Genomic DNA, 27,236 nt, shown 5'->3' with positions numbered 1-27,236 from the left:
CCCTTCCATATGAGGTTAAACAAAATACTTTTGTCTTATTTTTAGTCCCAATACTACAAAGACAAATAAGCTTATTTTCTCACAATACAATATCATTCTTGCTTCAGTAGGAATACTCAATAAATAAACCAATAGAGCTCCTCACAGAGGAGCCCTTCAGCAGGCATAAGCTACTGGAGTTTCAGTGTGGTCTTACAATAAATTTGTACCTCCTGACAATTCACCATACACCTGTATTTACCATACACCTGTACCTCCTGATGATTTACCATACCGTGGTGTGGTAACATACCGAACATGGTATATACAATTCTGTAGGACCAGGCCCTACACACAAATTCATTCACTCACCACAAAAATACTGAACATCAAAATAACCCCCAGTACGTAAATTTTGCATTGCTTTCTGTAAATAATTTAGCTTTATAATTAATAAGACTTGTGCAATCTTTGTATATACTACAAACAATTAATGCAAAAGGCTGAATGTCACCAGGCTGTAAGTGACAGCTTGATACAAAACACGAGCGCTGCAGTTCAGCCATCAGCAGTGGTACGTGGTGGGCATGGCCTGAGCACCAAACACTGCCAGTACAGGTGAGCCCACAGGGAGGGCACCTGTCTGCAGGGGAACGGTGCACTGCCCTAATTTTGTCAGTCTTATTTTTACATCTCCCAATCCTCAAAAACTGAAAGGCCTTAAAATAAACCCGCACTGCACGTTACAAAGTTAGAACTAACTCGATGTATTTTAATCAGATGGTGTAAGGCTTTAGGGTGAGAGTGACTATCACTTGCAAAATTCATTTGAGGTTACTTGTACAAAGCCATTATCGTTTTGACCTAAAAAGACACACGAAGGAATATTTGACCAAAATGTGCCACCTCCCGCATTAGAAACCGGAGCTATTTCACCTGTGCGGGGTGAAGCGCGGTGGTGGGTCTTCCAGTGCACTCACTTCACAACTACCAGACGTTCTTTTCCCTGAAAAAAAGGATCCTTTCATTTTCAGTTCTGGGGGCAGCAGCACCTCACACAGACTGCCCCAGCCCGGCAGGACCCCAGCCCACGGGGACACTTGGGGTGCTCACCGGGACACGGGAGGGGGTCAGACACGGCCCTTGCCGTGCAGGGGCCCCTGAGGCGATCCCCTGCCCTGGCTGGGGTGCAGTGGGCTGTGGCTCCTGTCCCGCTAACGGGTCCTGGCACCGTGGGGTGGCCGAGGGTCCCCGGCCCGGGCTCGGCAGGGCTCAGGGAGCCGCCGGGCCCGGCATGAGCCGGGGAGCGAAGGTGCAGCCAGGGCAGCCCCTCGCCCCTACCCCTCGTTCCGCGCTCCGGGGGCCGGCCCGGGGCCCCACGTGCCGGCAGCTTAGGGGGCGGGGGGGACACTCCGAGGGCTTCCCCGCACCCCCAGAACCACCCCCCACCGCCTCCCAAAAAGTTGTGCGGCAAACCCGCCCGCCGCCGCCCCGGCCGAAGGGGGTCACCGACGGGGGGAAAGGGGGTACGGGACGGGCGGGGGGGACCTGCGGCCGCATTGCGAGGCGCCCCCGCCCCGCCGGCACCGTCCCCACGGCCGCGGGCGGGGGCAGGGCGGCGGCGGCGGTGGGGGGGTAAAGCACCCCAAAAACGCCGCGAAACTTTCCAGGCCGCGGCCGGCGCAGCCCCGCGGGACCGGCACCGCCTCCGCCGCGGCGGCCCCGCACCGGGCTGGGGGAGGGGGTGCCCCCCCACCCCGCCAGCGCTCATTAAAAGTCATTTCGGCAAATTAATGCCGCCCCCGGCCCCCCGTCCCGCGGCCCTCTCGCCCCGCGGGGGGGGGCGGGGGGGACAGGGGGGGAAGAGCGGCGCCTGCCGCGGCGCCCCCACCGCCTCCCCCCAGCCGCCCGGCCCCGGCGGCGGCGGGGCTCGGCCCGCTCTGGGCCCGGGGCCCGGCGCGGGGGGCCCGGCGGGGCGGGGAGCGGAGCGGCCGGGCCGCGCCGCGCCGCGCCGAGGCCTAGCGCCCCCCCGCCCCCGTTCTCCCCCGCCGCCCTTCACCTCCCGGGCAAAGGCGCCGCGCCCCGACCCTCCCGCTGGGCCCCGGCGGCCGTCTCACCCCCCTCCGGCGCTCCTCCTGGCGCCCGAAAGGTTCAAAAACCCCCCTGGCTCCCCGCACCCCCTACTGCGGCCTACGCGGCTCCGGCCGATCCCCGGCCTCGCGTAGCCCGCCTCCCCGCCCACCCTGCACCCTCCGCACCGCCTGCCGCGCTACGCGAGCCCGGGGATGCAGGCCGGGCCTGGCTTACCTTTCCAGCTGCTTTTTTTTCCCTCCTCTCTCTCCTCTCCCCCCTTTCCCTCTGTTGGGCTGACAGATCAGAGTTTCCTCCCCAGCAGAGGGACTGGGAATGTGCTCGGGCTCTGTGCTGAGGAGCTGCTGCCCCCCTGTCTCTGAGAAGATCCTGCTTTTTGTGGGGAGGAAGCTTTGGGGGCTCTTTATTATTTTAAAACTACAAAGTGCTCAGAGGGTAGGTGATTATTAAGGGGAATCCCTGAATATATTCTCCAGCAAAGAAGGCAGGGCTGCTGGGGCTGCTCAAGAAGAGAGCCAGCAGCCTCCTATAGCACCACTACAGGCACCGAGAGGACATAACATCAGAGAGCGGCTCCACTGCCCTCCAAAACAACAACTTTCCTACCATCTTGGAGGTAGTAGAGAGGGAGAGAGGGAGGGGGAAAAAAGTACAGAAGGTTTTTATAAAGTGACAATTTAGAGGAGGAAGCCAGATGGCCAAAACAAAATATTTTTTCATTTGTGTGACTTTTTATTTTAAATAAAAATGAAATATAAAGGCTCGTGGCTGAAGATTTTTTTAAAATAACCTGTAAAGAGCAGCTCTCTGGAAAAAAAAATTTAAAAGGTACGGTAAAATCTATATTTTTAGTAACTTCGTTTTTCTTAAAACCATGTAATTTTTTTCTGTATTTCTAAAGTTGATAACTTTTTGTCATTATGTGATGGTTCTAAAAATTAGTGTGTAATTGTGAAAGTTCGAAAGTAACTTTTTTTTTTTTTTTTGTGGTACTCGTAGTCTTAGTAAACAGCTGAGATTGATGTTGGATAGTTTGGCGTAACTGTACCATAACGTCTTTCTCTCTCTGAAGGCATTGTAAATCAAATTGGATATACAGGTAGGAAAAAAAACATATTCTTTTAATTTTTGCTTTTTTGTTTCTTTCTAGAATAGGCTATGTAGAGAAAAAAATGGGGGATTTAGTGGGGGTGAGAGGAACCTATGATAGACATCTGAGGAATTGTGCTGTCATAAATTTAGCATTGTCTGCCCTTTAGGATGGGATAAGAAAAACCAGAACTCATAGCAAGAAATTTGGGGGCAACAGTTTAGTTTTGTTTTTAATGTTTTCAAAGCGTTTTGCAGCCTTCTAAAAATCTGTTTCAGTTCTTTTTAAGTTACTGTTTTGATGTGGGGGCTTTGTGCTTGATAATTATGAATATTATTCCTAACTTACTTACAGAGTTGAGAAATGCTATAAATTTATGCTACAGTGTCTTGTAATATAAATTAATAATATTTTTCTTTAGATTGTAAAAAACTTATTAAATGCTGTCAAAACGATGTCGGATGCTGTGGTGTATGTATAGGTGAAGACACTGATCACTATTCTGCAGAGCTGTGATAGTGTTTCTTGAAGCAGTATTATGCACAGCCCTATTCAGAGATGAAGTGCAAAGATGCCTTTTTATTTGTCCCGAAGGAAGAAGAAATAATTAGGAGACTAATGAGCTATACATTATGTTTTTTCCATTGTAAAAATTATCCATATGGTATAGACTAACTGAACTGCAGTCAGACTAATGTTGTATAGATGAAGGTACTGAATTACTTCGTGTATTATCAACCTCTTCCTCTCCCCATCCAAATCTGAAATATATTGGTTTAGTTCAGTTCTTGTAATCCCAAAAAAAAAAAAAAGAATCCTGTATTTTAGGTACATCCGCATTTCAAAACATACTTTGAGTTTGCCCAGCCTGCATGGTCAGTGTAGTTCGTGTGTTCATAGTGGGTTTTTCATTTAGATAAATAGGTTTTAATTAATGTATAATTAAAAGTCAGCTGGTCTTTGTGTCAAACTGGTTTCGTTTAGCAGGAATTTTTGTAGATTATGGTTAGTCTACCTAGCTCACTTTAATAATCCAGAGTGTTGCGTTCAGTGGAATTATTGCATGGCAGGTGCTTTTCTGTTGGGTTCTTTTTCCCCTGTTTTTCAGTTATTAGTCTGTTAAATGCATAGTTCTGCTGATGTTAGAAAATTACAAAAAAACCCCAAACCAAATATGTTGCTCCTATATTGTATTTCAAAAGAGTTTGTATTTTGTATAGAAGTAACGCAATAATTAGGGTCCTTCATCATTTTACTAGTCATTATTGTATGCTTTGCAGCATGAAGTATGATTATTCTTTTTGTAAGCTGTTTCAACAAAAAATACTTTTATATCCTATACAGAAAATTCATTACAGGGATTACAAATACTGGTCAGGTATGTGATGATTGAAAACTGCAAACCCTTTGAAATAAATTATCTCAATTGATTTAGGAATATACAAATGCAGCATAAATTAGTATTTCCTTTTATTTTAAATAGATAAATAAAAGGCCAAATTCTTTGACCCCAGTTTTGCAAATGCCTGCAGGCCTTACTAACACTTAATAATTGAGAAGTGCTGGAAGGATCACTCTGTAATTCCTTGCATAAAACTCTTACCAAGTCGGTAGGATTTTGCTAGCATACCAAAGTCAAGTTTCTGTAGAAAGTGATTTCTTGTATCGACCATTGTGTTAAACAAGAGAAGTGCTACTTTCAACTTAATTCAGTAGTTCAGTATAACTCACCTACAGTTCGAGTTCTCTTCATTGGGCCATTAAGACGTTTTTTGTGTTCTAGGAAGAGATGTACACCATGAACAACTAATCTGTGCTGCATCTCTCTGTGGTACCCTTGAGAATATCTGTACAGCACACTTAGTATCTTGGAACTGTATTTTTTAAATGGGATGCAGACGATTCAACATTTTAGAGAAATAGCTATGAATGCATTTGAGCACAGAAATAATATTAAACCTTTTTTCTTTGGCTTATGTGTTTGACTTTGCAGATACTGACTTTAATCGGATTACTTGCCTGCCTAAATTTGAGCATGCATCATAGTAGTGCGCATATTTTGGTGACATCCTGAGATCTGTTTGATGCATTTTAATTATGAAACCAGAAGCTTAATGCCAAGCAAAAGGAGAAACATTTTGAATCTGGAAGTTTGGAATAGGAAAATTTGAAATGGGATGCTTTTGGTATCTTGTACAAAAAAAAATTCAATCTTTTTTAAGGAGGAGAAAGTAAAGAGGAAATTTTTGCCAAATCTTGGTTGTGTGGACTATTGTGTAGTCATTCAACAGAGAAATGAAAATTTGTACTTTATGAATAGGTAAGTTTATTTAACAAAACTTTATTTACCTGAAAATAATTTGCTTTTCACTGATTTACTAAGAGATGCAAATATCATTTTAATTGTTTTGCTGAAAATAAGATGTTACATGTAACAACCTAAAGGAGCAGTCTGCTAGCTTTAGTAATGTAGAATGAAATTATTTTTAAAAAAAGATTTGCTTATCTTAATGGAGAAGACTCCTTAGTTGGGACATAGATTATTTTGATGGGTAGAGCAGTGCTCAGAAATTACACTGGAGAACAAATTGGACTCTGAAACTTCTGTACAAGGACAATGTGTAAACCTAAAGCACAAAAGGTCCCCTGTCCAGCATTCAGAATTGTGTTCTGGAACTTCCATTTCTTCAGAATGGGTCTGTCTGCCTCGATTTAAATCGGCCTCGCCCCTGGACCAACTGCTCCAAACTCCCTGTACACTTGGGCACAGAGTGGTCAGAGAACATTAAAGTTCTGTAAATCACAGCCTTGTGGCTAATGGGGCATTCTGTGCCCATGTGTCTCACTGGTGTTCGGAATGAGACAGAGGGCAGTGACGCAGAGAATAAGCTTTGTGAGTCTAATAAAGCAATGAAAGAGGTGCTTTAGGCTGTACACCAGTGCCTGCAGGAGGCTGCATCAAGAAATGAACCTTGACTCTCTCCCAAGGTCGTGCGCACCCTGAGCGCAGACCTCAAGAATTTTTGGAGCATGACTTAGGCTCTGTGCGTGTGATGAAGACTCTTGGGTTTTCCACAAGTAGTGTTATAATGTTGGCATCTTGGTATTACTTTTTGAAAGACACATACTGAGGAAACAGTTCCAATGTCTTCAAATGCTTGTGAAAGAGATTAGCAATTTATTTAAAAGCAGGTGAATGTTGTGAAGGGGAAGAACAACTCTAAGTGTATTAGATGTTAATTCAAGATTTTCATATCAGAAGAGCCACATTTGTATAGAAGATCTTGTCTTTAGGCATTTAAAGACTGAAAAGGGTGAGAAATTAAATAACCCCAAAATTATGATATATTCTTCTAAGCAATGTCTTGAGCAGCTGTGATGTGGTATTAGTTGGTGTAATAGTGGCAAGTTCTGGGGTAAAGCTAACCATTAAATCCCAACATATCACTATTATGGAAAAATGCTTATTTTTCAACAATTCTTTAACATGGAAATTTTATAGCAGTGGTTGAATCTGAGTTTCAGTTACTCTGCTGTAGTTGTATGTTTTTGATAACCAGCATGCTTTTTGCCACTTTTCCAAACCGCAGAGTTCTTATGTCAAAAACCCTGTCTATGATCTGAGGATTTTTCTCTAGGAAATATACCCCAGTTATGGCATAAATTGAGCTCCTTAATTCAGCTACTAAACTCTTTCAAACCCGTGCTTCAGTGCACTCCTGCGTGGCAGATAGCACAGCAGAAGCTACAGGACAAGCCATATGTACAACAGGGTAACTTTGCCTGATTGTGTTTAAAGCCCCAAATGCCAGCAAAGCAGCACGAAGTACACATGACCAGCCTTGTTTTCCTGAGTCTTGGGGACTTCGTTAAAGCTTTTTTCAGCAATGGGAGTTTTGCTGTGGGTTTCAGTAGGAGTATAGCTGCAGAAGTATTTAACCAATTGGGAGCAGATGTATGCTAGCTATTACATGATAATATAATTAATTGATAGTGAACTGTACTGAAAATGGTAATTAACTGAGACTTCACTAATCTGCTCTTCATTAGCAATGTGTATTTTAATCTGCATTAAATAAATGGTATTGTCTTCCTAAAGCTCAGCAAAGACAAAGCAGTAAGACTTAATTGTGGGAAGATTGTCCAGAGTATGTTAGGCATCTGTGGAGACATCTTTAAATAGAGGACAAATGAATGGAATAAGCTGTCCCAGCAGAATGCTCTAATACCAACCCATTTTACTGGGAAGCCCTCTGTTAATTCAAAGTATACTATTGTATTTTTACTATCTGCTTCTGTCTATAGATATTTCATTAACTGTAAGTGTAGTGGTTAAAAAGCTCCACACTTTATCACCAGTCCTCTCTGCTATTAGTCCAGTTACTCATTTACATTCGGGTTGCACAGGATCTTGGTCACCAGTGCAAGCTGGAAAGATGAGAATTCCCACTCTGGACCAACTCAACAGTCTCTTAAGTCTTCTGAGAGTAGCTTCCAACAAAGCTACTCACAGGAATATGCTGTGATGCATAATTGAGAAATAAAGAACAGACGGGCCAGGATTTTTCTAAAATAGTTGGAGCTGAGCTAACATCAAAGCATAAGGCTTAATTAGTGTCTAAGGTCATGGGATTCCAGTGGATTTTAAAAGTGATTTGTTTCACATGAAGTTTTTTGCTCTCAGTGTATTTCTTTTTCTACGTGGTTCTCATCTCTGATCCATTTCACATAAACATAAACACAGGTGTACAGATGATGACAAGAAGAAATAAAACTATTTCCTTGAAATATTAGTTAATTATATTCAAAATTCAGCATTGGCTGAGTGAGGAGATGTCTTTACTGCTTATGCCTCTAAATCTCAGTAGGCTTCTCAGCGTTAGTCACTGTAGATAGATGTGTATGTGTAGCTGGAGGAAAACATAATTAACAGTGTTTAGCGTAGCAGGCTTTGCTGATTATGGAATCACTCATTTTGTTTGAATTACAAGGTTTTATATATGTTCTTTATGTCTCTCTGTGTCATTTTTCTGCGGTGCTGTGCTACGGCGAGTTGGAGTAATCTGGGTACTCTCAGATACTTTGCTGACATCATTCCATCAACTAATATGTGTTACTATAAAGTGTCTAGTGGATAAAACCTTACACAACAGACAGGACTATGACTTTATGAGCCAACACACAAGTGAAGGATTTGGTGCTCATTTCTGAACTAAGTTTTCCTCGTGACTCTCTGTAAACTTCAGTGTTTTGTTCACAAAGGCACTTGTGCCCATTTGGCATTTTATGAATAATAATAATAATCTGTTAACATCTGTTAATAAATTGAAAATGGTGTGTAGTGCTTGGCTTTGTTTTTTGTTGTTTTTAAATAGGAATTTGAAAAATTCTCAGGTAATTGTGGGAGAACTTATGCATTTTGACGTTTTGTGGGGTTCTAGTACTGGTTCCAAAAAGCTTACTGCCGTTGACCGGGAAGTCCTTGGTTTTTTGCTGCTCTCCAGAATTCCCCATTTACCTATTACTTTTTTTCCATGTTGGTACTCACCATGAAGTTCTCTTCTATCTGTTTGCTTCTTAGCACTTTCTGTTTGTCCTGTCCATGCCTTAAGAGTCATCTTCCAACCCTTCAGCACTAAGGGTGATTTCATCTTACTGCATATTTGAAGGACAGCACACCTAATTATTAGGAGACAGTCTTGTTTTGGGAGAGGATGTCCAGGCTTAGCCATTGCTTACAGTATTTTATGAGAAGCAGGATTGTGGGGACAGAGATGAAGTTATATTACCTTTCTCCTTTGGATTAAGGCTGATGCCAATCTGCCACCCTGCTTTTCCTTTACAGCTATGACCCTGAGCAATTTTTCTGTTGGTTTCAACATTAAAATACAGCACATCTCCCAATCAAGCATGCAGCAGACTGCCTTGCCAGAAGAATCTTATCAGCCTCAGAAGAGGCACTGATCCAAAATTGTGTACTTCTTGGGGAAATACTACAGACACCCTCTTTTCTGCCTTGAGCTATGCTTCAAAATACATTAAAAAATAAGTCAGTTCCAACTATTTTTATGCCTGGCCTAATTTTGCTGGACATTCCAGAGTCTTGCTGAGGACATACCTGTTTGACTTGAATTCCATAAGGTTTCTTTTTATTGAAGGAGCTCACTACACTGCCCAGGGTTTTAAGCACTCTCCCTTTGGAACTACAGAGGTGCACCCATAGGATGCTTGTGCTAGGTTTGGGTTTTGTTTTGGGGGGGGTTTGTTTGGTTGGTTGGTTGGTTTTTGTTTGGTTTGAAATTACAGCTTTAGACTTAGATGCTGAAATCTGCCTGCAGTTACAGTTTCTCTTTAATCTGAATGCACCTGGCTTAAACTTGCTTAAAAGTGTAACTGCATAGTATGGTTTTACCTGGAATTAACACACCCTGTGCTTTCTCTACTCCCCACAAGCACCTGCTGAAGACAAGACTGCAAAAAGGCAAGGTTTCATCTAAGTCATGTTTGGGGTTAATAGTTTGCACACAAGAGCCGTGTTTACACAGGGCTGTGCCCAGAGAGGAGGCTCTTTAATGACCAAGCCCATCCATCTCTCCCCACACACATTCCTGTTCCTTGGCAGGCTGTACAGGCAGGAGGGCACGGGAGCAGGCTGAAATTACTGCACCGGAAGGTAACTGGCAATGCACCCGCTGAGAAGTTCTGCCAGTTGGCCACCAGATGGAACCAGGGCTGCACTCGGGGAATTGCGGGAATTGCGTCTCCTCCGGGGCTGCTCCCAGCTCCAAAACAAAGCGTGACAAAGGCCCTGCCCATCCCAGCAGAGTCGGGATGAAGGCACCCACCAGCCCTGCGTGTGGAGTGAGCTGCAGCAGCACACTGATGGCTCAGGCAGTGTTATTACCTGGCTGCTCAGCCCTTACCTCACCACCTTACCTCGCCACCAGGGACAAGACTCCGAGCGTGTTTATCTCCCACCATCCCAGCTCTTCACTGCCACTTTTTCATAATTCTCTAACCTGAGGTTGCAGCTTCAGGACCAGCAAGTAGTAGCACTATCTGTAAACCTTTTCTCTTAAATAAGCAGAGGTAAGTTGTGTGAATAGTCCTGTTTCTGTAATTTTTGTTCCAATATTTTGCCCAGCCTGTGTCACTTCCCTGCCTTTGCAGACCCCTATTATCCTTTTGTCATTAGCTGGGTAAAAGTCCTCATGTGCACCAACTGTCCAGCCAGCAGAGCAAACAGAAGAGATAAAGGATGGGCTACGCTCCAAACTCAGTGGATAAGAGCGCTAATTTAGATTTCTCTTTCCTATCTAGTTTCAACTGTCAAATTTATAGAGAGCCTTGATGCCATTACCAAGTTTGGCTGAAAAATTCTGTACTTAACTAGTTAGGTGGGAAAGAGAGTAGAAACAGGACAGAGAGCACCACATGCATATCTTCCCCTTCTTGATAAAGGCTGGAGAGTTTTTACAAGAAACAAGAATCTCCTATACATATTAATTGAAGGATGTAGAGTTGTCAAAAAACCAAAATGTGTGCCAGAGCTCCCAAAGTAATGCTACAGCATTAAAGGAAAAAAGAAAATCTAAAGCTTTTGAACCCTTATAAATTCTGAAGTGATAACTGATTTGTTGCACAGCTGAAGTTACTCCTCTGTGTTTGTACAACAAGGGGGCGGGGGAGGTGACAAAAAAGTTTTCATCTTAAGAGCCTGAGAACCCAATGTTTATCTGATTACAGGATTCAGCTACACCCTTTCTTCCTAAACATGTGTCACACACGTTTTTCTTTTGCTCTGTGCCAATAAACCCCTGTTCCTCCTAAAGTAACATTCCACAAGGACAGGAGGAAATTTTCACAGCTGTACTTGGTCCTGTGAACTGCCACATTAAAACCAGATTTGAGTCTCCCTTGCTGCTCACTAACATGCATAGCAGTGTCTGAATAAAATGAACAGTTACCCTCGTCTGTACCACCACAAGAACTGACCCTGTCCCTGTTGGTAACTGGAGAGGGCAGGCTGAGTAAAACCATGTCCAACATTTAAGACTTAGCTCGTGTGAGGACACCGTGATGCACCAGGATAACCAGGAAGAGTCTTCTCCTGGGCAAAAGGAAAACAAGTTTTTAAAAAGTTCCATGTTTGTTACTGAAAAATTTTAAGCATGGAAGATACAAGGGATTTTAATAAACTAAGACTTCTACAGCACCACCCCCATGCACTCAGTACACTACACTGTAGCTTTTCTTCATGCAAATTTGACACCATTTTTAAAAAATAATACAGTTGGAAATTATGGCCTTATGATACTGTTCCCATTTCACAATTCCTGAATTTTAGTAGCCAGTTAAAAAGAAATTTATCCTTCTTCCAAATTTACATTAACCAGCATAATACAGAGGAGAAAGTCCCTGTTCTGAAGTTATTCTAACACATAAAAGATCCCCAACCACCCAACCAAAAAATACCACACACAACCCCTTCTCCCACTTTGCTATATGAAGATTAATGTACAGAGAAATATTCTGAGATTTTTTTTCTGTATTTGAACTGGTATAAAGGCCTTTGGTCTTTTTGCGAATTTTTAAAGCAGTTGAGTATGAGAAAGCTGGGTGAAGGCTGTTCTTTTTTTTTTTACCACAACATCAAAATTATTTGTATTTCCTTCAAGAGTAGTCTCAACTGACACTAAATGAAGAAACATACAAGTCCAGAGCAGGTCTGAACATCAGCATAAACCAGGTCTGAGGGACAACTTGCTTTAAAAGCATATTACAAACCTAGCATGTTCACGTTCTGACCAGGGTTTAATATTAACATACCTGGATCCTCTGGAAAGAAGTTCTAGTAAAATCTAGTATTTTTGCCATGTAAACACCTTCCTAGAAAATCAAGATTTACTGAGTCTGAGTTGCTTGCTGAATTCTTTTCATGGAACAAGCATGAGCTACATGAATTACACAGGTAATGGGTGGCTTGGTATTTATAATTTATTTGTACACAATCATCATGTACCCTGTCTCTGGGTACAGTAAGCTGAGTGCTGCATGTTCCCTCAGACACAACAACAGTCCTGTAGTATGATGGGGCTATTTGAAGTGACAAAAATGTGAATGAAAGAAGGAAAAAAAATGCAACAGCCTGTCAAATAGATTTTGAAAAAATGTATCTGTCACAGCAGTTAGCTGCAACAAAAACCTAGAAGAAGGTGGTGGCAGTCTGGTAAGTCTTTAGCAGATGGATGGCTCTTCTACTGCATGGGCACCTTCAACAACAGCTTTCACACATTTGGCCATTGTCTGGGATGCTCTACTGATGGAATCTGAAAAAAAATAAAAATCCAAACACGTCAGTGCACAGAAACAATACAAAATAAATTCAGTACAAGACTGGATACAGAGGATAAATAAAATCACTTAGTTGAAAATACAGTCTGTGCTTTATATATGTAAATTCCAAATAATTTTACTGAAAAATTTTGTTTCTTCAAAAGACTCAAATCCTATTTATCTTAGCAGAAAGCTTTAAATGAATCATAAGAACTTTACTGGAAAGCTAAGTAAAACGTTCTCATTTCAGAATAGAAAGACCACACTATACATACCTGTCATATAGAAGTCTTTTATTGTGAGCTGAGGTGGAACAAGAGGATCAGCAAGAAGCTGTTGCTTTGCTAACTGTGGTAAGAAAGGAAAATAAAGTCACCTGTATGACAGAAGTTTGTTACCAAAGCATTTGTTTAGTGAATTCTGCATTCAGTGCAGTCAAAAAATGCTTCTCATACCACATATGAAGATTTTTCAAAAAAGCATTGTGCTATATAACAGCACTAAATCATGCCAAGATGCTTCAGTTTTACTTACCTTTGCCAATTCATTTGCCTGGATGAAGTAGTTTGCTTCTTCCACATCATCATATCGAACCAGATTGGGTGATACTTCTTCTAAACGCTTCCGTATTTGATCAAGGTTATCGTAAGGCAAGGTCAAACCAGCCAACTAAGAGAGTCACAGAAAGAAATGCCATCAAGTCCAGGGATTGAACTCACAGTGGTTTAGATTACCAATCCACAAACATCCCTAAAGTCAAATGAGAAGTCTACACCTCTGAAAACACAGGCAGTTAGAATGAACAAACTGAAGCAAAGTCACTGTTCTGTTGGACCTCTGATGCTTACACTGCCAACACTTCCCCATGTTAAAACCAGGCTGTCCTGTTTGCTATATGAAGGATAAAAACAAAGGAAGTACTTTTCTCCTTCCATACTTGCATTTTCCTTAGCTTACCACCAAATGAGGTACAAGTTGATGCAATTACCAATGCATCTTGTTCCCTCTGAGCAGTGAGCACATATTTGACCTCATCTAATGATACCAGACCCTGGCCTCAGAGTCTAAGTTGTTTTCTTTCTAAAAGGCAAGAAACTGTATGCTCCCATCAGCTTCCTCTAAAGCACTTCACAAAGACCTACAAAACTTGCAAAGCTTCACCCATTATGCATTCCAACAGCATGCAGCAGCAACAATATTAGAGTATCCTCAACAGGGAAACAATATGATTTAACTCACAGAATTAACACAGGATTCAATACAGAACATTACTTCTTAAAACTATGTATTTCCCTACCATTTTTTTACATTGGAAAATGTTTACAAAAAAAATTTAACCTCTTGGTATACTTTTATTAGAAGCAACTTATAACACCAACAGTACCTCAGAGACAGCTCTAATAATCTTCCAGTCTTCCCTTGCCATCCCAGGAGGCGTTACTGCTACTCTTGTCTGCTGGGCCCGACCTTCAGTATTCACGTATGTGGCTGCCTTCTCTGTATACGCTGCTCCCGGGAGAATAACATCAGCCATGGGAGCTCCCACATCCCCATGATGCCCTAAACACATGGAAAGAGGAAAGAGTACACAACCACGTGAGACACAACTAAGTCAAAATAAAAAGAAACGCTTTACTAAGACAGAGTTTCTGTGTTCCCATGAAAAAAGGATTTTCTAAGTTTTGCTTAGGCAGCAATCTGAAGCCCATGAGGATGGCTGCTCTAAGATCTTGCTTCTCTGGAGAGAATGAATGGACTACAAGCACGAGTAAATGGTACTTCAGTCTTTACATTCACTCAGATTTGGAAGGTTCTTGGAACAAGGGTTCTTAGACTAAGCTAAGATCATGTTTGGTATGATAGAAGAGCTGGAAACTAATGCTGGCTTTGTCTGCCAAGTCTGAAGCTATGTTTCAGAAGCCCTATACTGATTTATATCCCGTTATTACTCATCAACAGTTTCCCATCTTTAGACAGATAGATAACCAGTACCTCAGGTATGTGTTAGAAGTTCCCTTTCCTGGCAGAAAACAAAAGCTAAAATTCCTCAAAGGGTTTTATGCCATTGTTTATGCTTTTTCTCCATCTATTAAGATAGCAACATTTCTTAATTTACATCTATTAATTACCTTGATAGATGATAAAACAGTCCTTTGTCAAGTCTTGACGTGTTATACAACCCGAATCTGCTCCCAGGAGATACAATACTTTGGGAGGATGTTTCCTAATTGCTTCCACTCCTGGTTTGAAACCCAGGTCCAAAGCAGCGACTTGGCTTGCAACCCTGTAGAAACAAATACATCATGACTTTAACTAATTTCAGAACTCTCCCTCTCCCATCAGAACAGACCTAACTTCTTTTTCTGGCTAAATATTTTGAAGGTATGTAAGAGGTTCCTAATAGTACCAAGACAAATATGAAGCTCAAAGGCAGCTGACATTTTTGACAGAATATCAAGTTAGTTTTGCATTTTGACAACTTGACACCATTTAAAGTTTTCACAGGGAATCTCACCTGTTTAAGATGGGATGGCAAAAATAAAGGCAGACCTTGAAAGTCAGGACCTAGTGGCAGGCAGCTCACTGGTGAAGCTTGATGCTCCACATGACATTTCAGCTATGAATGGAACTCATCAGGCCTTTATTTTAGGGCACTCACATGGAAGATGAAAGACCAACTCTAGGGCCATCAGCTACTTGAAATCAAAGTCTTAAGACCACTATTCATTTATGCATACATAAAAATACTTTTAGAAGAATGAAATAATAATTCCTGTTTTCTGGCAGTCTTCCAAAGCAACAGTTTTTCACAATCCTCCATAATCAGGTGCAAGTCTTACTTAAAAGAAAAAAGATTCTCTCTAGAGTACAGATCTTCCAATGTAACTCATTTTGTCTGCCAGAGTCAGACATAGAGGTTTCAATTAGTTAAGTGGCTTTTTACACTTAAGGTAGAACAGATGGTGCACCATAAGAACAGAAGTCAGTATAAACAACTGCAAAACCAAACTTGTATCTTGACTGTTCTTTAACTCATCAGTATTTTGGTACTACATATTTCAGTTTCAGCAGCAGAATGTTATAGCTGAGTTTCCTTCAGAGGACCAAGCCCTGCTATAACAATACTATTTTTACATGTCAATGAAGCTGCTTTTGGCAGAAAAAATTTGTAGAGTCTCCAGAATTAAGAGCTGTTACATTTGGTGAAATAATTTTTCCTTTACAGAGATGGTCAATTTGACAGTCAGAATTTTAGAAAGGGAATGGTGAAGGACTGTCCAAAGAGAAGCTTGTCTATTAAATGGAGTAATATCCTGACAAACTGAATAGCTAAGATCAAAAGCTCTCAAATGAAAATCTTTGAAGCCTTTCTATTAACTGTTCAGTTGAGAAGCTGCACATTAAAAGGAATATTAAAAAACCCAAATGAAGAAATTGTATTATTTACGTATGGCCATTTTGGTTTTTTTCCTCTAGATAAAATGCAATCATTTAGCAAGTGAACCTGGTCTGCCATGCATCCTACTGAGCACTGCGGTAGATGTTATTAAGCTCTCTTGTATTCTATGTCTAAATCAAAACCTTAAATTCTACATTTGAGTATCAGAAATTAATAAAAACTCATGGAGAGCCAGGCCAAGGAACCCATTTTTATTAAGAAGTTTTTACTAGCCTGTATTTCTGGTTTTTATATTCCCTACAGGTTTTAACCCAGTAAGTTGCTTGTGTGTAAGCAAAGCAATCTGTACACATACGTTGTGGTAACCTGTGTAGCCCAATGTGCAAGCAGGCTGCTCCCAAAGCAGTGTTAAAGCAAACCTGTGCAGGATGTTCATGACCTTCCAGTCGGCGCCGGCAGCGCTCTTGGCCCTGGCGTTCTGTGCAATGGTGGACACGGCAGCGTGGATGGCGGCGCCGTCGCTGCGCTGCAGGGCCGCGCTGCCCACCACCACCATGGGCTTCTTGGCGCTGTCGAGGACCTGTGCAGGCCAACAATCACAAATTCACTCCACAGCTACCAAGGCAATTCTTGGTACAGATTACGTAATAAATCCCCAAATTTCTCCATGTGTCTTCCTTGCAAACCTACGGTTCCAAGATGGTGATTGTTTCATGTAGAGGTAAAGCCAAGAGAAACTGCTGTAAGCAGGGAACCACCTTGTCAGTACAGAACTGTATGCTCCATAGCCACACATTTAAGTGGAAACAGCAGCGCTGACACAGCCTGTTTTATGTCAAGAAATATCCCACGAGTTTTCTGCACTGCAAACTTTTACACACCTGAATACCTTACACAGTTTATGCATACTTGGTGCACACTAATGATTACCTCAGCTCTGCATTTGATTAAAGGCAAATAACCCCATCTACAACATAACACTTTTCTTCAAATCTGTCTCTGGAGAATTCAGATTATTACTCAATGCCTGTGGAATTTAACAGTCACACTCTAAGTTCTGTGTACCTTAGAGAAGGCATGTTTGCCAGAAGCAATGTCCTGAAGTATCTGCGGGGACTCTCCTAGATGTTCATACGAGTAGGTCAAATTCACAGGAGAGCCAACAAGGGCCACTTGCAAGTCATTGTGAAGCCAGCTGAAAATAGAACCAACATTTTGTAAAAATTAAAGAAATACAGAGTTTTACCCAAACAAAGCCACTAATTTTAACTTCAGCAGTAACTTAAAATAGGATTGCAAAGGAATTTAAATGGCATTCATTGTTTTGTTAAGATGCAGTTTAGCTTTATTCTGACTGTTAAGCAATCCTCAAGTTTTTTAGAAGGATTATTTCTCTAGATATATTCCAGAGACAGTACAGAAACACACCTTACATAAGTTCATAACTCAATTCCCTCCTCCCCTCAAGCATCTGCCAACTCAGTTTCACAAATCCACTTATTTTTTAGATAAACACAGAAAAATTTAGTTGGTTAGAATTTTTTTTCTCTTTTGCAACTTCTCATGGCACAGACTTATAAAAATACATGAAAATACACATTCAAAAGTCTCACTGCATTTTCTCCTTTCAAAATTTCAATGCCATTACTGTTTAAAATTATGTATTTTCAAAGATCCCAACATTAAGGACACGGCTTTTATGGACCTCATTTGCCTCATGCTGACGTATCTTATTAAAATTGAATTAGCTATGTTCAAAAGTTTGGGAAAGCCACACTACTTGGCAAAGAAAATGTTGAACTGGAATGACTGCTCCTAAACTCAGCACATCTGATTTGTTACAATACAAACAGCAATAAGCTGATGCTGAAAATAAATCTTTAAGGAATATGCTTTAACAGACTTCCATAAAACAGAACATCTGAGGTGTCTGTGTAATGTAGCAAAGGAATAAATGTCTGAGTAGATGAACTTAATGTAAAATGTCAAAGTGAGAATGAACTAGCTCTACACTACAGGGTACTACCCTTTTTCCACACATAAATCACCATTCCCTTTACTAAAAGGTGAAGTAAATCCAATGATCCCGTCTGAATGAATGCTCTCAAGTTACTGCCTGCAGCTCCAACCGAGCACTGTATCAAATCCAGATGGATTCACATGCTTATTCCCTGCCATGGGATACAAACCTCTTCCGAATTCTAGCATTGAAAAGTGGCGCCTCAAAGCGTGGATTGGTGCCAACCAGAAGGAGGACATCTGCCTCCTCCACCCCAGCAATCTTGGTGTTCAGCAGGTAGTTAGAGCGTAGATCTGTGCTATAACAGAAAGATGTCAGAAAGAGGATGAGAATCCAGTAGAGGGAAGGAATGAAGAGAAAGAAGAGATTTCTCAATCCAAATTACTAATCATAACAGTACTAAAGCTTTCACACCATAAACAGGAATAGATTGACTTACCCAGCTTACAACAGAGTGTAACTGTCTTTCAGTGACTGACTGTTAAACTGCAGCAGCCGTACATACAGTACAACATGGGGTAAAGTGTGCAACCCTTGCTGGCGTAGAGGCTATGAATCAACTCACAGTCCATAAATACTCTGCATTATTTATTTGTAAATTCAAATAAATCCTGCTAATGCATCAGCAATTGTTAGCCCTGCTAATTTCAGAATATTGCCATGAGCTGATCTGTACACTGGAAAGTTTATTAACATATTAATTACAGACAGACATTGCCTGTCCTCTTACCCAGCTCCAGCAGTAGGAAAGATCTCTTCAGTGCAGAGTGTTTCACAATTCACTCTATTCAGTAGGTCTTTCAGAGCTATTAGTGCTTCTGCATCCACCAGCCCTCCTACAACTGCTGCTATATCCTTACCTTCCACTGCCTGGAGCTGGAGAGAAAGGAAACATAAACATAAACAAAAGAAACCGCTGAAATAAATTCTCATTCAGCCCAGGTAAATATTTGTTATGTTAGGGTGTGCCAAAGCCAGCAGTGCAACTGCTGGCCTGGAGAAGCACAAAGGGATCAGTGGTGTCTCCTGCCAGGCAGCAACTCCAGCTCCTTCAGAACTCATGAGAGGCAAGGAGGAGCTCTCTGTATTCTGTGCAGGTCTCTCCCGCTTGAGTTCTCACTCAGGTGTAGCTAATTCTCATTTGGTGTGCTGAGAGAGGAAGGTTGGTGAATGCTTTTATTTTAAGGAAGCTACAGTGCAGACAGAATACAAACTCTCATAACACAAGCTCTGGTAGTAAACTTAACTCAAAGGTATTATCTGAGAAGAAATAGCTTTTGTAACAAACCCTGCTCCTGTACCATGGGCAAAAACATCCTTGAGGAAAGTTCAATTACAGTTTATCAATTCTACTTCACCCACATAAAATTTTTAATCAAAATCCAGAGCAGTCATGCAGCACTTCATTTGAGCTGCAGAATCAATCACCACACAGAGAAAGCACTGAGGAAAGCACAATTCAGATATAAGTAATACAGACTTAATGTCTTTGATGGCAAAAGTGGTGATAGCACAGTTTAAATAAATTTAAAGATGTCTGCAGATTGATCAGAGTATTCAGGAAAATTGCTTCCTCCTAAATTTCCGAAGAAACAGTTTACTTTCCTATTTAAATAAAAGTAATTTCTCTCCCAATGCTCCAAATGAAACCACGAGAAGAAAAAGTTCTTTAAAAGGTCCAATACCTGAAATAGGAAATATTAGTCAAAATAAAAAAAATAAGTGGAAACAATGGATTAGCAGTGAAATGTTCCCCTCTAACCTTAAAGAAAAAAATATTTTTAATATAACTTATTTGTTATTAATATTCATAATACATCCAGCTTTAGAAATTAATTTTAGACTACTTATATTGAAAGTTTTTCTTACCACACCAGCAACACGAGCTAATACATCCTCCCATGAGGCATAAACAAATACTCCTTTCTCATTTTTCATCATTGGCTGAGTAAGTCTCTGACGCTTCAGACCATCATAAGCAAACCTAAGTGAACACCAAGAATATTATAAAAGAGCAAAGACAAAGATAATTGTGTATAATTATGTGAGTTTTCTAATTGCTTTTAGAAAGAGAAAACCAAGAAATATTTCCTTTGAAAGTTTAACTTCTCCTTCTCAAAAATACACAAAAAAATCAGTAATAGAAATAAAAGTTACCATGAAAAAATGTTACAAAAATCAGAACATTAGGCAACTCAGCAACTTCAATTATAGAATTAAAAAACACATTTCATCAATTCTTCTTCTTCACTGTAGCTTTACAATACTAACAGCTGAATACTGAAGTCAGTGCTACTGTGCACATTTCTGGTTCTGCAAAGAGTGCCTTTAATGTATGCACAACCACACATGGGTACAGGCACATCCACACACCTTGTTTTGTCAGATATCCACTCCTCATTGATATCTTCATGCAGCCTTGGCAAGATTCTCATCACTTCTCCAGTCCTCGTGCTCACTACGATGTTGCTTCCAACTGCATCAAGAACATCAATGGACTCTACCTTCCTGTTTAGAAGAACAGATAAACCACTTGCAGTCTTTCCTATATAAGCAACACGTGTCTTATTTTTGGCCTGAACAGAGGTGATTTTCTTCATAGTAACTGGTATAATGCCATATTTTGGATTTAGGGTGTGACTAGTGTGATAACACAGGGATGTTCTAGTTGTTACCAAGCAACACTTACACCACATCAAGGACTTTTCAGCTTCTCACCCAGACCCACCATCAAGGAGGCTGGGGGGACACAGGCAGGACAGCTGACCCCAATAGACCAAAGGGATGTTCTGCACCACACTGCAGCAAGGCCAGCACGTGAATGAGGGGGAAAGCTGGTGGAGGCTGCTGCTCAGGGACTGGCTGGGCAATTGCAGTATGCATCACTTGCTTCATACATTCGAATCCTTTTATCGTTATTGTAATTTTCTTCTTCTGTCCTATTAAACTGTCTTTATTTCAGCCCATAAGTTTTACATTTTTGCCCCCTAATTTTCTCATCTATGCCCCATGGGGGGCTCAAAAGAGCAACCTGCTATGTGGTATTTAGCTGCCTGCTGAGTTAAATCACAACAGCCTTTAAAGCATCCAGTGTGGGGCATGAAGAGTTAACAACAGATCCGACCGTAGTGTGTGAAAACAAATCTGTCATAAGTGCTCATTGTATCAGTTTAACAGGTGCTGGTCTCAGTTGCTGCACACGTTCTCAGAGCTGTGTTATGTAACACTTTGCTGTCTGGATGTGTACCTTGTTCGCTGTTTATCATCTCTGGAAGGTGGGTTAAGGATGTAATTCTGTCACAGTGTGTCACCGGTTTATGATAGGACAAAACTGCCGGTGCAGACACTGCTGCGGTGCTGGCCCCCAGCGCCGCTGCCGGCTCCGTGCTTCGGGAGCCTTCCAGCGGACACGGCTGGTAACTGCACCCTCCCCCTTCCCGGAGAGCCGATCCGCGGGGAGGCACCTTCCTCCGCTTCCCCTGCTCCTCCAGGCCAATTACAACAGCTCTGGGGGATTTGGAATGCCTTGGGATGGTCAAACCAGCATGTTCCTATGTTCGAAGCCAGGCTGATAAAGCCTTGAGCAACCTGATCGAGTGAGAGGCGCTCCTGCCCACGGCAGGGGTGGTTGTGACTAGATATCTCCAAGGTCCTCTCCAACCCTTAACGTTCTGTGATTCTGTCTCCTGAATATGTTTCAGGTCTTGTACAGGGTTAAACAACTACTTAAGAAAATCACGCAGAGATCTGCTCTGAAGCTGAACGGCTTAGTTTCACAAGGTATTTTAAATAACATCCTCAACAATTAGTGAGTTAATAAATTTGTGTTTTCCTTTATACACATCTCTCACTAAGCAATCAGCACAACCTACAAGTCCAAAACATTTTAGGGTAAAAATGAGGAAGAACAGTCTACAAGCTTCAGTCTGCATTCTTCCTTTTCTCAAATCAGCTGTAACAAAATTTGTGTTAGATTCAGTCTATGGGAAAGTCTACAACAAAAACGCAGATAATAAAAATCAGAGAAAATCCTTGTTATCACAGATGGACATATTCTAAGATAAAGTGTACAACAAACAGAGCAAGCTGTGTCTTCAGAGCTAAGACCCCTACCTTGTCTCCCACGGGCGTGCAGTAAAGGCATATGGCTTGGAGGTAAGGGCACCAACTGGGCAGATGTCAATAATATTTCCTGATAACTCAGACATAAACATTTTCTCAACGTAGGTTCCAACTTGCATATCATTTCCTCTTCCAGTTGTTCCCAAGTCATCTACCCCTGCAACCTCACTAGCAAACCTGGTAGGTGCACAAAGAAGGAGAAACAATCTGGCATGTACAGCTGCAACATAGAACATTTTTCAGCCCTCATCTCATTTTCTTATGACAAAACATTAGTTCATACACCTGAAAGAAGAAAACAATTGTTTAGATGCATTAGCCAGCACCATCACATGCAGGATCATCTGCAGAATTTCATTCAGAAAAGGCTACAGAAACTAGGGGGAGTTATATCAAAAACCACAGCAGTTCAGTACCACTGTAATACACCAACTGAGTCCAAGATTAGTCCTAACTAACAAGTTCCTTCTAGAACTAGCTGGGTACATTGTATTCTTTTCCATCTGGCTCAAGTTGGCCAGTACAGCATCTCAGGGATACAGAGCAACACAAATATAGCTACTGGAGCCTATCAAAAATAAATAAATCTTACAACTTGTGGCTGAGGAAGTCACATATCCATTCTGGGACCAGTTCTGCCCTGCAGAACTCTGATTTCACTTTCATGCACTGGCCATCTCTCTCTATTTCCTGTCTGGTAGCTCCAGGAAACCAGCTATCAGTCACTAACAGAAATAAAATTTTTAAGTATCATCAGGAAAGAATTTTTTAAAAAACTGACTACCCCTCATGGGGTTTCCTTCACTAGCGACAAACTGACACAAATATGCCTGCTCAGTACTCTCCTCAGTGAAAGTAAAGGACTTTACCTGATGCATCGAGTGCACTGTATACACCGGGTCATGATGGTTTTGACTAAGGGGCCAATGTTCTTGTCCTCCACAGCACGTTTGCTCTCTCTAAATCTGCTCCTATCACTGCCAAACATCATTGACTGGTCCTAAAACAGACAACACAACACACACATATCCAGGCTTAGCACAATTTCACCAAAGACAAGAGCATTGTACATAAGTCTACATAATTTAACAGGATGTTGTACCTGTAGATCGCATTCTCCACCCTGGTCACAGATAGGACAGTCCAATGGGTGATTTGCCAGCAGGAACTCCATCACACCCTCTCTGTTAGGTTCAGAGAATGAAGTTAATGTCAACTTAACATCATTTAGCAGACAGTACAACTAATCAGCCACAGGAGGCTAAAAGAAAGGTACCTTGCTTTCCTGGACTTCTCCGAGTTTGTCAGTATATTCCAGCCCTTCATAACTGGCATGGCACAAGCAGCAACTGGCTGCAATCACCATAAAAGGCAAGCATGAACAGAATATATTTCTTCACAGCATGGGCACAAAACCCCACCTCCTCCCGCCCAATTCTAATACAGGTATCTGTTATAAATAAATAGAAATAAAGAGGTCTGCAAGGAAAAAAGTGTCAAGAAAGTGTCTGAAAAAGTCACTAGAAGCAGTATTTATTAATAATCGGCTATATAAAAAGGTTAAATTGGTTATAATTTAAAGTTAAAAATTCTACACTTTCCAGTCCCAATTTAAGCAGTTACATTATTAAGAATCTCAGCTGTAATCAAAGGCAAATCAAAGAGCTTCAGCAGACATCTAGAAAACCTCTAGAACCAAAGTTCAGAGTATGACTCATTTACAAGACATTTATTTGCACAAAACCTGTATAGTCTTGGAATAAAATTCTTTGCAAGATTACTGCAAGATTAACAAAAACTCCTGCTTAGTAAACAAATCCCTCTTACTTTTCAGTCATATCACGACTTCTACCTTTAGTGATAACCCAACATTTCCACAGATACAAAGCTCAAACAATGGAATTGAAGTTGGGTGAGCTAAAAAATTTTATGAGTATAAATGTGTAACCCAAGACTGAACTCCAAAGAATGTGCATAGATTTCTTAGTACTGCTGAAGACAGCGTTCACTCCTGAAATCAACTATTTCACAACAGATATCAATGCATTAAAATATAAACTACTAACTAACTGCAATCTTTACTTAGAATGAACCTGCACATACTAATCCTACAGCGAAATTCATACAATATCTGGAGTTTATTATTTCTGTAGTATCAGCTGAAAATGTGTGGCTGAAGTTTGAACTACAAAGCATAAAATGCATCTAACAGCAAACACACAGCTATCAAATGCTCATGTCCAAGAGCAAGATAGCCCACAATAACCTGAGAACTGACTGACTCATAAGCAATCACTGCAGTCCAGTGGGAAGATGAGAAAAAACTGCTTTGAGCAAGATTTAAATTAAGCCCAAGCACAGCAAAAAATTCCTATTGAGTTCCATACTGCAATTCTTATTGCAGTATGGAACACAAACAATACCTTTGGAGCTTTCTCTATTTCCACAAGACACATCCTACAGTTTCCAGCAACAGAGAGACGATCATGGTAACAAAAACGAGGTATCTGTACTCCAGCCTTTTCACAGGCCTATAAAAAATAAGAAACAAAGGAAAACTAAATCTTAGACTTTTCAGTTCCACCTCAGAAAACACTATGCAGCTTTTCAAAGAGCAACACTATCAGTGCTCAAGAATAGAGTGCACTTGACCTTTCATCTTAAGAAGTGACCATAAATAAAAAATCGTGACAGAACAAAAAAAAAGGCAGGATATCAATTACAAATATAGTTTCTCTAACCTTTGTAAGTGATTGAGGAAATGAGAACTGACCTCTCTTTCATTCTTTCCTCCAATAATAGAGAGAATTCTGTGCAACAGGGCACTAGCAATACAAGTAATCATTTAAAGAACACATACACTCTTTAAGGAATGGAGCATGAAAGTAAAAATTGAAAAACGTAAAAAGAGCAATGATAGGCATAATGATTCCTGGAAATTCAACAACACAGACACTGTGTATAAAGTTACTCCAGCACAGTCAATCTTCAACTTCAGCAGACCCCAAACTCAAAGACAACATGACAGAAGAAGAGACAGGACAACAGAGCTAACAGATTTCCAGAGAACAGAGGAGACAGCCTTTCCTGCATAAAACCCCACAGCTGATGGGATCTACGCTACAGCACTATAGCACTATGCCTGCCAGAAGAAATACCACCAAATTTAATAAAAAAAAACCTCTGACAAGATCTAGTTTTTCTGACAATTTCTACCAAAAAACCCTTACATAGCTAAACTGAAAAGCTAATTTAAAAATAGCATTTAAGAAAAATTTACACTAGGTTCCTGCTGGGGGCATTCTAATGCCTAAATAAATTAGGACTTGTATCCAAAGAGCAAGGGCTGTATCTTAAAATAAATTGCATATTTTAATGTTCTAACTCATAATACCACATCTTCATTTAACAGCTTCTTAAAAAAAAGCTTTACTGAAATTTTAGCCTGAAAAGTAACAACACTCAGTATAGGCTGGGAGATCCAGGTTCCCTTTCTTCCCACACCAAGAAGAATAAAAGCAGCTAAGGAGGAGCACTCTGAATCATAACAACTAATAATTAAAAGGAGACAATCCCTCATTTACCCAAGACACACTGTAACAAGACACAAAATGTACAGGTTCTGAAAGGCTATGAGGTCACATAGTGTTCAGAGATAGAAGTTCAACCAGAATTTACTGAAGTCTGTTATTGCATTGCATAAAGTTTTGCACTGGGATTGATGCTGCCTGCATCTTCTTTCAAGCAACCATGGCACATTTTTCTTTTTCACACACTGAATTCCCCCAAGGATTTCTGTCACATGAAATTGCATCACAGGCAGTTAAACCACTGCTAAAGAATTGCAAGAAACAATGTAAAGGCAGGTGGCTTTTCGCTCTGTGGAACAGAACATGCTGCCAAGAAGTGAGATGGGAAGTCCCAGAAAATTGAGAATGCCATTCCCCACACCTGCAGAACTGTGGTTCCGGGGTTCACCAATACAGGATGGCCATCCACAAACACCTCTATTTGGTTGCTGGCTGCTGTTGCAGTTGTACGCCCTGAAGGACATGGAAAAAGAAAACAAAAACAACTTTCACTTACTGCTAGATGGAAACCATCAGACGCCCCACTCCTGATTTTAGTTACAGAGTGCTGATAGAATCCCAATTCTACCAACAGTGCAACACAGAATCCCTCAGCCTGCAAACCGAGTATGCATATGTGCCCTTCGATAAGTGAACTGCACATACATTTATCACCAAAGACCCAGACATAAACTACAGATGCTTACCACATACTCTGGAGGACTGGGTGACCCCAGCTAAGGTCCTGGGGACAGCAAGCAGTCGAAGCATGATGCTTTGGTAAGAGAGAAAACAGCATTGTTGTTATCAGCTGAAATGTTTGCTGGCAAGTTTTAAACAGGCAGAGTAAACACTTCTACATCAGTTGCAAAGGAGCACGTATGCACACCTATATGTACAGTTACGGGAGAGTGAGTTACCTCCTTCAAACGCAAGATACGATTCTCTAACAATCTATACATCACACACAGGAATGTCACCCAGCGGCCTCTCCGCCTGCAGCGGAGCGCCGGCCCCGGGCCCCGCTCCCCCACGGACCGTTCGGCGCAGCTCGGCGGCGGCGGGCCCGGTGTCGCCGTCCCCGCGGCCGAGGGCACGGCCGGCGACAGCGCTACCCGGCGCGGGGGTCACCTTGGAGGCGCCGCCGCCCGCCGGGCAGCCCCCGGCCCGCCGCCCGGCCCGTCAAGGACACAGGGAGCGGCGGCGGGCGGAGGCGGCGGGAGCGGCGGCACCCGCGCCCACCGAGCGCGCCTGCAGCGGCACCGCCATTACCTGGCGCGGGACGGGCCGCGGCGCCGCGGGACGGCTGCGCTCCGCCTCGGCCTCTATGGCGGCGGCCTCGGGCCTTTCCGCCACTGCCCTCAGCCGCCTTCGTCTATCTCCGGAGTCTTCTTCGGCAATCTCCGGAAAGGGCAGTCTGCGCTCGGCAACCTCCGGAGCGACCAGCTTCGGGAATTTCCGTCAAGCTATCGGCGAACGATGATTCCGGCAATTTCCGCCGCTAGCCCATAACCTTTTCGGCCACCGTCATACGCACTGCCCTTCGCTCGGCAATTTCCGTCCCTTTCCGTCTCTTCCTTCGCCCAACTCCAGCAACTTCCGCTGTGCCAGCGGGGCGTGGTGTGGCGA

The 27,236-nt window shown here is 42.0% G+C and overlaps 2 protein-coding genes and 1 long non-coding RNA gene across 10 annotated transcripts in view; 1 reads left to right on the top strand and 2 right to left on the bottom strand.

Annotated features, from left to right (window-relative positions):
- Positions 1–2,425, bottom strand: part of INO80D (INO80 complex subunit D) — a 45,543-nt gene extending 43,118 nt beyond the window's left edge. For 2 of the 5 annotated variants that reach the window (XR_010080756.1, XM_063400352.1), the window contains exon 1: positions 916–1,803. The gene's annotated coding sequence lies outside the window, so the exon portion shown is untranslated. Of the gene's footprint in view, positions 1–915; positions 1,804–2,096; positions 2,129–2,286 lie in introns of those variants that run through there. The other 3 variants (XM_063400349.1, XM_063400351.1, XM_063400350.1) reach the window with 3 other exon arrangements.
- LOC134552071 (uncharacterized) lies at positions 2,207–11,996 on the top strand. Of its 3 annotated transcripts, none has more exons than XR_010080759.1 (4): positions 2,758–2,898; positions 3,070–3,169; positions 5,154–5,480; positions 9,783–11,996. It is a non-coding gene; the product is annotated as an uncharacterized LOC134552071 (long non-coding RNA). The 3 variants fall into 3 exon arrangements; XR_010080758.1 differs by lacking the exon at positions 9,783–11,996 and adding an exon at positions 9,006–9,734; XR_010080757.1 differs by lacking the exon at positions 9,783–11,996 and having other exon boundaries at positions 2,207–2,898; positions 5,154–8,501.
- Positions 11,997–12,139: 143 nt separating this feature from the next.
- Positions 12,140–27,158, bottom strand: NDUFS1 (NADH:ubiquinone oxidoreductase core subunit S1). 2 transcript variants are annotated; one of them, XM_063400353.1, is made up of 19 exons: positions 26,880–27,158; positions 26,315–26,382; positions 25,990–26,081; positions 24,462–24,569; positions 23,315–23,391; positions 23,141–23,222; positions 22,908–23,038; positions 22,030–22,215; positions 20,290–20,424; positions 19,786–19,900; positions 18,647–18,792; positions 18,086–18,214; positions 16,962–17,091; positions 16,316–16,476; positions 14,626–14,780; positions 13,881–14,056; positions 13,031–13,165; positions 12,772–12,844; positions 12,140–12,489 (listed from the first exon to the last, which is right to left on the bottom strand). In XM_063400353.1, exons 2-19 carry the CDS (start codon positions 26,376–26,378, stop codon positions 12,398–12,400), a joined length of 2,187 nt encoding a protein of 728 aa, XP_063256423.1. In that variant the 5' UTR covers positions 26,379–26,382; positions 26,880–27,158; the 3' UTR covers positions 12,140–12,397. The 2 variants fall into 2 exon arrangements, with proteins under 2 accessions (XP_063256423.1, XP_063256424.1); XM_063400354.1 differs by lacking the exon at positions 26,880–27,158 and adding an exon at positions 26,528–26,655.
- Positions 27,159–27,236: the final 78 nt, after the last annotated feature.

Source organism: Prinia subflava, chromosome 6 (assembly GCF_021018805.1).
Source record: "Prinia subflava isolate CZ2003 ecotype Zambia chromosome 6, Cam_Psub_1.2, whole genome shotgun sequence".
NCBI lineage: Eukaryota > Metazoa > Chordata > Aves > Passeriformes > Cisticolidae > Prinia > Prinia subflava.
The sequence above is the reverse complement of the archived record's forward strand: the minus strand, read 5'-3'. Positions and strand labels throughout refer to the sequence as shown.

Bases quoted from the DNA above. Each gene is read 5' to 3' on its own strand.
- NDUFS1 (XM_063400353.1), bottom strand. From the start codon at position 26,378: ATGCTTCGACTGCTTGCTGTCCCCAGGACCTTAGCTGGGGTCACCCAG. The intron at 18,215-18,646 runs GTAAGAGGACAG...TTTCTGTTATAG, and splicing joins TTTCCTACTGCTGGAGCTGG to CACAGATCTACGCTCTAACT. The intron at 17,092-18,085 runs GTTTGTATCCCA...TTCTATTTTCAG, and splicing joins AATGCTAGAATTCGGAAGAG to CTGGCTTCACAATGACTTGC.